The sequence below is a fragment of the Neovison vison genome, chromosome 3 (genome assembly GCF_020171115.1).
Source record: "Neovison vison isolate M4711 chromosome 3, ASM_NN_V1, whole genome shotgun sequence".
Lineage (NCBI taxonomy): Eukaryota > Metazoa > Chordata > Mammalia > Carnivora > Mustelidae > Neogale > Neogale vison.
Window position 1 is genome coordinate 73,390,898 of NC_058093.1, and position 12,421 is coordinate 73,403,318.

General features: G+C 33.0%; 1 protein-coding gene across 1 annotated transcript in view; it reads left to right on the forward strand.

Annotated features, from left to right (window-relative positions):
• Positions 1 to 12,421, forward strand: part of AGPS (alkylglycerone phosphate synthase) — a 160,773-nt gene that overhangs the window by 50,304 nt on the left and 98,048 nt on the right. Inside the window, exons 3-6 of the mRNA XM_044242402.1 lie at positions 4,887 to 4,977; positions 7,315 to 7,435; positions 7,531 to 7,605; positions 11,954 to 12,025. Coding sequence (XP_044098337.1) covers positions 4,887 to 4,977; positions 7,315 to 7,435; positions 7,531 to 7,605; positions 11,954 to 12,025 — 359 coding nt within the window. The remainder of the gene's footprint in view (positions 1 to 4,886; positions 4,978 to 7,314; positions 7,436 to 7,530; positions 7,606 to 11,953; positions 12,026 to 12,421) is intronic.

Genomic DNA, 12,421 nt, shown 5'->3' on the forward strand with positions numbered 1-12,421 from the left:
CGCGTGCACAAGAAATAAAGATTGCTGTAGATCCATTTAAACTATCATCTTGGAAAAAATTAATTTTGATGTTACTTCATGTCAGCTACAGAGATCAATTCCAGATAGACTGTAGACCTAAATGTAGAGGCTAAAACTGTAAAATTGCTAGGAGAATATGCAGAATGTTTTTCTGAATTTGAGGTTGTCAAAAAAAAAAAAAAAAAAAAACAAAAAGTAGAGAACAAAAAGTGTTAACTTTAATAACGGAAGAAAAAAATGAATCAGTTAGATAATACTAAAATATAAAACTTATTTTCTTTGAAAGACTCCACTAAGAGAATGAAAGGCAAGTTATAAAGCAGAAGAAAATATTTAATACATACATCTTTGATTTCAGAATATATAAATAATTCTTATATATCGATGAGAAAACAATAGTAACCCAATAGGAAAATGAGCATAGAAAACAATATTCATGTATCTATTATCCATTTGGATAGAAACTCAAACCCATATGTAACCAGTGAAATTCAAACTAAAATGGTTAAGAGATTACCAGTAGAGTGTTTCTCATTCCCAGCAACAAGTGTGGGAAGGATGTGGAATAAGTCCATATAGCACTGTTAGTGGTAAACATGTTGGAAAACTTATCTACCAATATCTACTAAAGTTGAACATATGCAGAGCCTGGAACTTCCACTCTAGTTATATAGCTGTCAGAAAAACGTGATACATTCTTGAGAAAACAAGTTCAGGAATGTCCCTGCATGCACCAAAAACTAAATAACACTGTTGTCTATCAACAATACAGTGGATAAAGAAACTGTGTCATACTCACACAGTGGAATTAAGCCATGGAAATGAATGAATGTTAACAAGATGTATCAAAAAAGATAAATCTTACAAATACAGTATTTGAGCAAAAGAGGGCTAACACAGAAGAATGCATTTTATCCGAGTTCATTTATGTAAAGTACTGAAACAGTCAAAATTACTCTATAATGATAACAGGATAGTGGTTCCTTTGGTGTGAGGGAAGGTGGTGTGCCTGGAAAGTGCATGAAGGGGAGTGTTTCTGGGGTACTGGTAAGTGTTCTATTTCTGGATCTGAATGGTGATTACATGGGAGGTTTACTTTGTAAAAATTCATTCAGCTCCAGACTTATTTGTGTGTATTTTTGAGTGTATGTTGTACATACATTTACCTATAGGTAAAATATTTATAAAATCAAACAAAAATAATGCAGCTATAATATAGGTTACTTGGCTGTTCCATCATCATTTTATTGGGGGAGTAGAGAAGTTGTGAGAACATTGTAGTGAAAAAAATTTACTGAATATAAGTACCATGATTTTATAAATATCATTCATAAAGAATTTTAGAATAATGATCTCACTTGGAATGGTGCTAAGGGAAGAATCAAACTAAAGGCAGCATCATGTAGTGGTTACAAGCACAGACTGAAGCCTTACCTGATTCAGATCCTGGTTTTGTAATTTACTACCTGTGTAACCTTGATTAAGTTACTTAAGTTAAGAACTTAAGTTCACACCCTAAGTTAATTTCTGTTGCCTAATTTCTGTTGCCTTCCTCATCTATAAAATAGGGATAATAGCACAAACCTTATAACATTATAAGTTAATATACATAAAACACTTAGAACAATGCCTGGCACATGACACATGGTATGTGTTTAAGTAAAAAGTTTAAAGTACTGTTTCAAAATACACATTTTAAAATGTTGTTTTGGTCTTTTCAGAGAGCTATTAGTGCTGTTATAACACACTGGGTCATTATTGTTTGCCTATCAGCCTTCTTCACTACACTAATCTAGGGTAGGATACTTATTTTATGTCTTTATTTTTAGCACTTACTGCTATTTAATATTTTGCCACCTCTGACAAGTATTTCCAAAACTGAAAAGCTGTATTTCAAAGCACTTGAGTTTTCTGCATCAGTATATATATATATGTGTGTATATATATATATATATAATTATAATATAATAATATATAAAAATATATATAATAGTCCTAAGTTTTTAATATATATATAAAATTTAGGATTTCTTGTGTATATAAAATAATGTTCATATTTCATATAAACTATTTAAGGATTGGTATGGAAAATGTAGGAAATGAAATCTGAGTAGCAAATCTAGTTTTTTCCATACTGTTCCTACTCTATAGAACTCTTGTGTGTTTTAAATTTCTTGTACAACTTCATGTAAAAATCTAAGTATCTTTGAAATCTGTAGGTTTATTTGCCATTCTGTATTCTTTTTATAGTTGTCACATCATAAATTGTATGACATAGTGATAGAATTTGGGTTTTGGGGCTATTTTAAATACTTATTTGTTATTCTAATTTATTAATTAACATATAATGTATTATTAGTTTCAGAGGTACAGGTCTGTCTTTCATCAGTCTTATGTAATACCCAGTGCTTATTGTGTCACCTGCCCTCCTCAATGTCCATCACCCAGTTACCCCATCCCTCTGCCCCCCTCCCCTCCAGCAACCCTCAGTTTATTTCCTGTGATTAAGAGTCTCTTATGGTTTGTCTCCCTTTCTTGTTTGTTTTGTTTTATTTTTTCCTCTCTTCCCCTATGACCCTCTGTTTTATTAAATTCCACATATGAGTGAGAGCATATAATAGTCTTTCTCTGATTGACTTATTTCACTTAGCATAATATCCTCTAGTTCCATGATAGAATTTTTAGAAGCCATAAATATTGGACAGAAATTAAGAAAAAAGTCATTTTGTTTACCCACTTATTTACTTTCTGTTACTTAGTCTGTCTTGAAGATTTCAGTTTATATTAAGTGTTGTATTTCCATTCAGCCTATAGGAATCACTTTACCATTCCTTGTAGTATAGGTCGGCTGGCACCAGGTTCTCTCGGTTTTCATCCGAAAATGTCTTAGTTAGCTTTTATTTTATTTTACTTTTTTAAAGATTTTATTTGTTTTTTTATTTGTCAGAGAGAGAGAGAGCATGAGAGAGTGCACAAGCAGATAGAGTGGCAGGCAGAGGAGAGAGAAGCAGGCTCCCTGCTGGGCAAGGAGCCCGATGCGGAACTTGATCCCAGGACTCTGGGATCGTGACCTGAGCCAAAGGCAATGGCCTAACCAACTGAGCCACCCAGGTGTCCCAAGTTAACTTTTATTTTTGCAGTATATTTACACCAGATACAGAATTCTAGGTTGAAATTCTTTTTCTTTCAGCACTTTAAGAATGTTCAGTTTTTTGGGGCCCCTGGGTGGCTCAGTGGGTTAAAGCCTCTACCTTCAGCTCAGGTCATGATCTTAGGGTCCTGGGATCGAGCCCCGCATGGGGCTCTCTGCTCAGCAGGGAGCCTGCTTCCTCCCCTCTCTCTGCCTGCCTCTCTGCCTACTTGTGATTTCTGTCTGTCAAATAAATAAATAAATAATTTTAAAAAATGTTCAGTTTTTTCCTGGACTTCATTGTTTCTGATGAGAAGCTGATCATAATTTTTATTGTTACTACATTGTATGTAATGTGTCATTTTTCTATAGATGCTTTTTAACATTTTCTTTCTCCCTCTTTTTCTCTTTCTTTTAAATTGTAGTTTGACTTTGATGTGCGTAGTGTGAGTTTCTTTGCATTTATTTTCTTAGTGTCTTCTGGCCTTCTTGAATTTGTAAATGTGTATTTTTCATCAAATTTGGAAACTTATTGCCATTATTTCTTCCAATAGTTTTACTCTTTTTCCCTCTTTTTTTTTTTCCTTTTTCTTGGGACTCTATATGTATGTTGTATATTATATATATATATGTCTTTTGCTATTGCTTCATAGGTTTTTGAAGCTGTTTATTTTTTCAATCTTTTTCTCTGCCCTTCGGATTGTATATGTTAATAAAACATATCTGTACATTTTACTTTACTTTACTTTATCTGTACATTTATAGGCATCTCCAGTCTGCCCTTCTGTTCTTTCAATGAATTTTTAAAAGTTCTAAATATAGAATTTCTGTTTTTTTCTTTTTATAGTTTCTGTTTCTTTGCTCACATTTTTTCATTCTCACTGGAAACATAGTTTCCCATTTGTTCTTTAACATAGTTATAGCCATTTTAGAAATGGTTGTGTGCTACTTCCAGTGTCTTAGTTCTTCTTAGGGTCAGTCCCTATTTATTGCCCTTTCTCTTGATTATGGATTACAGTTTCTTGTTTGTTTGTGTCTAGTAATTTTGGAGTGCATCTTGGACAATGTAAATAGTCTGTGGTAGAAACCCTGTATTCTATTATGTTCTTCTGAAGAGGCTTTATTTATTTTTTTAACATCAAGTAATTAACTTGACTATTCTCAAATTCCCATTTCCCTCTGTGGTGGTGAGCAACTGGGTTCTTTTTAAGCTTAGTTGGGCTGCTTCAAGTTGGCTCCATATGTGTGTAATTCAAGGTCAGCTAAGCATTTGGACAGAGTTTATACATACATCACTCAATGACTGTCTCCTTTTCTGTGATTTCTGAGACTCTTCCCAGCTGTTGTGTTCACTGCAAATACTGCCTTCTGGTTTTTCAAGGCAGGAAGACAATAGATTTTCTGTATTTTTTTTCCCGTTTTTGGTACCAACTGGGCTGTCCCTCATTCTAAAACCTGTATTAAAAATAAAAAAAACTCGGAAACTTACATAATGCTGTTTACTTTTTCTAAGTGTATCACACCCCCTACCCTCTATTATTGCCTGCTTTTGTCTGTCTGTACTGCCTTCAGAGTTGTGTTTTGTTTTTGTTTTTGTCCAGAGTTTATAGCTATATGTTGGGGAGAGGGTGTTGTTTTAATAGGAACAACTTGACCATTACTAGAAGCCAAAGCGAAGATTTAAATGTAAATGAAGATCCTTTACTCTAATGTTTTATCTTCTTTGTAATCTTAGGTACCCTCTTAGTGGTATGATTTTACCAACTTTTAAAGACTGGATCCAAAATACCCTTGGAGTAAGTCTGGAGCATAAAACTACCTCTAAAGTAAGCAAATAAGAATGATGACTAGTATGCTTAAGTCTGTGTGGGTGTGTCTGTGTGTGCATGGACATGTGTTTAATCCCAAATCAGCTAGATTTATCTTTGTAATTTGTTATAATTGCTTTAATGCATTTGTTTTTGTTTTTGTTGTTGTTGTTGTTAAGAAGTTTACTGGTTTTATTGGCCTTGCTAGGTTTTCTAGGGATGACTTTACAGCATCACAGATCTGGATCCCAATCTCAAAATTTATCTGAGATTTGTCTGGTAAACTTTTTATCTTCTCTGAGCCTTAGTTATCCTAATTTGAGAAATGAGAGCAATAACTGTCCATTCTACCTTTCATAGGGTGGTAGTTAAATGCACATGAACTAAATCTGTGATAGGACTGTTACAAAAATATTATAAGTTGCTATTAATTTTAGGATATTTAATGAACTGACAGTAATCCAGGATTAATACAGAATAATTTGAAATAAATGTAATTTTACATTTAATACCAAAACATTCAGAATATTAGAAGACTTATGAAAAAATAAAAATTTGATTAAGATGTGAGTGATCATTTTAGTGCATGTAGTTTCACTTTTCTTAAGCTAGGGTTAAAAAACTTTAAACTGTATTCATATAAAACTAACAAAATAGCTTTTCTTTATGATTTTTATTATTTATTATTTGCTATGGGATGGTATTCTTCATGTCCCTCAAACTGTATATAAGTTCTGTAAGTTCAGGGACTATAGCTTATACTATATTCTCTACTGTATCCAACATGTTTTTAAGGACTTAAATATTCAGCTACTGCTTGTTTGATTTATTTCTAAATCCACAGTTACATTTTATTCTACTAAGTAAATTATGTTAACAGCTAATTTTTACCCCTCCTAAACCGAATTTTTTCAACTTTTCTTAAAAGATCTTTTTTTTTATTTCCCTAATTATTTCTTTTGACTATTTGTAGTTACTTTTTTTTTTTACATTGATGCAATCTATATACCATATTCAAAAATTTCACCGGCTTTACATGCATTTTTTTCTGATTTTGAGCTCTTTTCAATTTTTAACAACAAAATAGTAATATGTATGTTTTGTTGGGGTCCTTATGGTCATTTCTTTTCACCATAGCATAAATTCCTTGAGGTCAAGATTTTTTTACCTGATTATCTCACTGCTGTATCCCCAAGGCCTAGAACATTGCCACGTATATAACACACACTCAATAAATATTTCTCATATAATTGAATATGAAATGCAGACCCTTTAATAAGATACTAACAGTATATAAATATCATATATATATTTTTACACATTCATATATTTTTTTTCCAAATACTATAGCATAGCTCTTTCTTTTCTTTTTCTTTCTTTCTTTTTTTTTTTAATAGCCGGTTTGATTTGGTCAGCCTCTTCTTACAAATAAGAAGAGGCTGCCTACATATATGGTCGGCAGGTTTTTGATGCTTTTCATAAAAGTTACAACATTTAACCTTTCTTCTTTATGGTAGCTGTATAAATTTAGTGGTGATAATCTCATTTACTAGGTGAAGAAGCCAGGGTCCAGAAAAGTTGTGACTTCCCCCATGTTGCATAGCTTTTAAGTTAAAGACTTTTTTCCCCAGCTTACCTCTTAGTTGAAATTAAGTATCAAATTATAATGTTACAAGTTTTAAAGCAGTTCTGTGAAAATGGACCTGTTACTTATTATGAGGTTTCTTACTGATCATTTTTCTTTTTTTAAGATTTTATTTATTTATTTGACAGAGAGATCACAAGTAGGCAGAGAGGCAGGCAGAGAGAGAGAGAGGGAAGCAGGCTCCCTGCTGAGCAGAGAGCCCGATGCGGGACTTGATCCAGGATCCTGAGATCATGACCTGAGCCGAAGGCAGCGGCTTAACCCACTGAGCCACCCAGGCGCCCTCTTACTGATCATTTTAAAATAATAATTGAATTATGAGAAATGGTAAATTTTATCTACAGGTGAAAATGTAGATGATGAAAAAAGTTAGCTTTTCCCCAGTTTCCTTGATCTAAAATGAGAGATTTGAGACTTTGCTATCTTCTCTGTTCTTGATTGCAGTCTTAAGAAACAATGAGAAAGTGGGGCATAGATGCAAAAGAGGAAACATATGGCTTCTATAACTTATGTTACAGAATGTGATTAACTGGACCATTTATAATTTGTTATTGTCACAGAGTTGGTTTCCACATGTGTTATTTGGTATTTTCTCATGCTTTTGTCTCAATTTGGATATTAAAAATTTACATGTTATGATCATTCTCCTAACCAGATATTCAGAATTTATTTTCTAGAAATAAGTCAAAGAAACCAATTTTATTTTCTAGGCATCCTTAAACCCTAGTGATACACCTCCTTCTATTGTAAATGAAGATTTTCTTCATGATCTTAAAGAGACTAATATTTCATATTCACAAGAAGCAGATGATCGAGTATTTAGAGCTCATGGTAAGCAACCTTATAGAAGCACTATTTGATTTTAATTTTAAAATTTCCTATAATTTAAGATGTTTTTACATATTCTTTTTTAAATTGCAAAACAGGTCATTGTCTTCATGAGATATTTTTGCTCAGGGAAGGAATGTTTCAGCGAATTCCTGATATAGTTTTATGGCCAAGTAAGTTCTTTCTTTTCTTTGTGTCATTAATTTAGTATTGTGAAATCTTAAGTAAATTTAGTATTGGAAATAACGTACTTTTGAACATAGGAGTTGTAAAAAGTACAGGTAGCTGTACTTTTAAAGTTTACCAAAAGTCATATAATTCTTTCTTGATCTGAGCATCCTGAACTATTGGTTTTCATGACTGATCTTGCTGATGATTAAGTTTTCATTTTAAATGTTAATATCATATTTGGAGTTCAGTTAAAAAAATCTATTTCTGGTTAGTTTGAAAGCTTAATGAAATTAATATCGATCAATGATATATTCAGAGATAGAGAAACTCTTAACTGTTAATTCCTGCAAATTTGTTGTAGTAATTTGTTGATATCAGCTTGTGGCCTAAAAAGCATTATGTCCAAATGGTGAAACAAATTGTTTAAGATACCCGTTGTCTTTGATATAAATAATTAAATTCTGAAAAATTAATATCATTCATGATTTTGCCTTGAGAAAGAGGATGGATGAGCTTTATGTTGTTATTTTGCTCTTGCTGATGATTAGACAGTCAGTATATTTATATGATTTTTATATCTATCTCTTAGTAGAAAATTTAAAGCAGAATTGGTATAGTGTACCTTACTGTCCAAACCACCATTTTAAAAAAAGTTCCAGTGGTCTGGTCCTTTTTCCTCTTTAGATTCTATTAAAGGAGTAGATGGAGTATTTTATTTTTCAGAAGTTGGCTCATCTGTTTTTAGATGTGATCCTTTTACTTTACAGGGAGTATCTGAAGGATAAAATCATACTTTAATATAGAGGAAGGAGGGAGGTGACATACATAGGAGGAAAATCCAAGAGCATGTGTAGCTGAGATTAAATTACTGTCTTGATACTTATGGTATATATTCTCCCAGTATTCTTTTAGTAGCTTTAGGCTACTTCTTTACCAAGATTTGGGGAGGATTTATTTCCATTTTTTTACTGGAAAAAATGAAAGCAAAAGTTACCAGTTTTCATTTTCCATAGGAAGACCATCTTTTGATGATATATCTTGAGTAGAACTTTCAAGCATGCCTTCTAGGTATTTTCTTCGTGTGTCTGACTATTAAAATACTGAGAAATTACCATAATGAAAATGTAGGTCTTGCTTTAGGAAATACAAATATTTCAAAAAATCCAGATTTAGGAAACAATTTAGTCTATTGTTGCATAAAAGTTTTCTTTGTTCTGTGAAATCTGTCCCATTTGGCAGTTCCCTTAAAACGTTGTCCTTCTTATTTTTTTCTGTATCAGTTTTCAAATCAGACCCTTATCAACACATAGCTGGATTTTTCTTAATAGCCTGTGAGGTTCTTTCTCATGCTTAAAGTTTCTTGTTCCCTCCAACCGTCCCATATACTCTTGAGAGATTAGTTTTTCTAAAATATTCTCTTTACCATCATGTTCTGTACCTCAGGAATCTATGTAAATAGTATAAAGATGTCTAAAGTAAGTTTATAATTTTATTCTGTTGAATCTTTCAGTATAATATAATAATATAATATAATAATCTCAACAAGTTATCAGATCTCTGAGGCCTTTATTTAACTTTAATGTAAATTTTCTGTTGGTGATAAAGTTTGGGTTTTTTCTTTGAATGAGGGCAAGTGTGGTATGCCACAGAGTGGAGGCGGCTATCTTATCCTACAGTTTGAACACACACACACACACACACACACACACACTCCCCATATTGATACACATACCTAGGAGATCTATCCTTGTGGATGTCTTTAAGTCTGGCTGTAATTTGAATCTGAATTGTATATTTGCTTTAATAGGATGTCTAGGGCTTGTCTAAGAATAAGAACTTGTAATATATGTAATTTTTATGATTTGGACTCATCCTTAAACCAGGATTTGTCACCATTGTGACCCTTAACATAGTGTGAATATCTCTGCCTTTCACTTAGTTTGGACAAATAGTTACTCATTTATGTTGTCTGTGGCTAAGTATGCTTATAAAAATAAAGTCTTCCTTAACAATTACATATTGGCTCAGTGGGTTGGGCCGCTGCCTTCGGCTCGGGTCATGGTCTCGGGGTCCTGGGATCGAGTCCCGCGTCGGGCTCTCTGCTCGGCGGGGAGCCTGCTTCCTCCTCTCTCTCTCTCTGCCTGCCTCTGCCTGCTTGTGATCTCTCTCTGTCAAATAAATAAATAAAATCTTAAAAAAATAATAATTAAATCATTTCACTTATTAAACTTAGTATTTATGCAGTATTTTTAACTGTCTAAATACCAAAACTTTAGGCCTGTGAAAATATGTGCTAGGAACCGTTCCAGGTATTAAGGATGAGCTGTGAACAACAAAAATCTGTTCTCAGGTGCCATGCAATTTAGTGAGGAAGGAGACAGGAAAAAGAGAAATGAATGTATAATGTATTGAGCGGGGATAAGTGCTGTGAAGAAAAGGCACAGTAGGAAAATAGAGAGCTGTATAGGTGAGCAGTGGGATGAGGGAGTGCTATGTCATATAGCGTGGTCAAAGAAAGCTTCTGATTAGGTGACAGTCCTAGAAGTAGTTTAGTCTTGTTGAAGGATTTTTGTTTGGGTATTTTATTAGTTATTAATCAACTGGTATTCCACTTAGTAAAAAATTTTACCAAACATAGTAATTTTTATAAGCTTAATCTGAAAACTTAAAGTGGATTTTTATTAAAAATTGGAATGACACGGGACACCTGGGTGGCTCAGTGGGTTAAAGCCTCTGTCTTCAGCTCAGATCATGATCTCAGGTTCCTGGGATCGAGCCCCGCATCGGGTTCTCTGCTCAGCAGGGAGCCTTTTTCTCCCCCTCTCTCTGCCTGCCTCTCTGCCTACTTATGATCTCTGTCAAATAAATAAATAAAATCTTAAAAAAAATTGGAATGACGCAAATGACATATTCCTAGTTTTAAACAAACCTGAGAAATGATAATTCTTATAGAACAATATTTTTCCTTTCATTAATGGATATTCACTTGTATGTTTTACATCCTTAATTTCCCTTTCAAGCTCTTAGCAGGTAATACTTGATTTTTGCATCGTTTCCTTATGTCAAGTCTTTTTCTCTTCTTTGCCATGCCATATTAAATGGAGAAAGATTTATCTTTCTCAGATAGTTTCTTTGCCATGTTGGTCCTTGACTTAATGCTCTATTGCTCGTCAAATTGAGGTTTAGAATCTTGTGTCTTGTATCTAAGATCTTCTGTTGTCAGGTTTTTGTTACTCATATAACTTTTACTCTGATAAAGAGTACTCTTTAGTTGAGTATAATAGAAAGGAATATACATAGTACATTATGTATAGCATTTTAAAAATTGCTTAAAAAACAGTAGGGAATCAATGGCTGCAAAAATTAGTGGGTGAAATATGATGAGAAACGTATTTATATAGAGTAACTATCTCCCCACAAGATACTTATTATAGTCTTCTTATAGTAGAGAAACCTAGCTGATACTTTATAACCAAAGGATGAAAGTTAACATTACCAGAAATGAGACCTGTCTATATCATGTGCCTCCAGATGTTACTCAGTAAGAAAGGCACAATATCACTTCTGTGGAATTCCTACCGAGATGTGTAACCTGAATGTAATGATGAGGCAGAAACCCAAATTGGCAGATACTCTATGCCATAACTGACCAGTGCTTTTCAAAAGTGTCAGGGCCATGAAAATAAAAAATAGACTGAGGAACTCTCTCAGATTAAAGAAGAGTAAGGAGAGGTCACTGGGTGGCTTTGTCAGTTAAGTGTCTGCCTTCTGTTCAGGTCAAGGTCCCAGGGTCCTGGGACTGAGCCCCACATCAGGCTCCTTGCTCTGCCTGTAGCTCCCACTGCTTGTGCACACTTTTTCTCTCTCTCTCTCTCTCTGTCAGATAAATAAGTAAAATCTTTCAAAACAAAAAATAAAGAAGAGTAAGGAAACATGACAACTAGATACAGTGTGTGATTGGCAGGTGCAGAAAAGGGGACATTAGTGGAACAATAGGCAAAATTTGAATAAGGCCTATGTATTAGTTAATAGTATTGTGTAATAGTAAATTGCTTGATTTTGATATTTGAAAATATAAGATGTTAATATTTGTGGCTGCTGGATGAAGAAACTTCTTTGTACCTTTTTACAACCTTTTTATAAGTATGAAATCATTTAAAAGTAAAAAGTTAAAAAGATAAATAGTAAACATTTTATTTTAATGTAGCTCTTTAATGTGTGTTAATGAGTGAATAAAGAAAGAAAAAGTTTATACACTAAAGAACTTCATGGACCTTTACTTTGCAGGGTTACCCAGATTTTGTTCATATCCCTGTGATTAATTCATTTTCCTTTTTTTTTCTTCAACAGCATGTCATGATGATGTAGTTAAGATTGTGAATCTAGCGTGCAAATATAACCTTTGTATCATACCAATTGGTGGTAGGTATTGTGCCTTTTAAATTTTAATATGCTAAATGTGTTTATTTTTATTTTTATTTAAATTATTTGTATTCTAAATATTGGTATCATCCCATTGAAAGCAAACATTCTTGTAATTATGATATGATTATTCTGAAAAAAATTTTTATGCTCATTTTTGAGTAGATCTATCACCTAAACTGTTTGAAACATGTTGTTCATGGGTTCTTTGCCATATAGATCCCAATTCACACTGTGACTTAATGCTTAAATAAGAAAATGTTCCCACCTTAGTAATTATTTTATAACCTTTTTCTTTATGGAGAGAATGTTATTTTTCAGAGGCTAAATATATCCAATATATATACTTTAGAGAAGGAAAAATATGCAGTGTGAAAGATCAACTAGGACAATGAT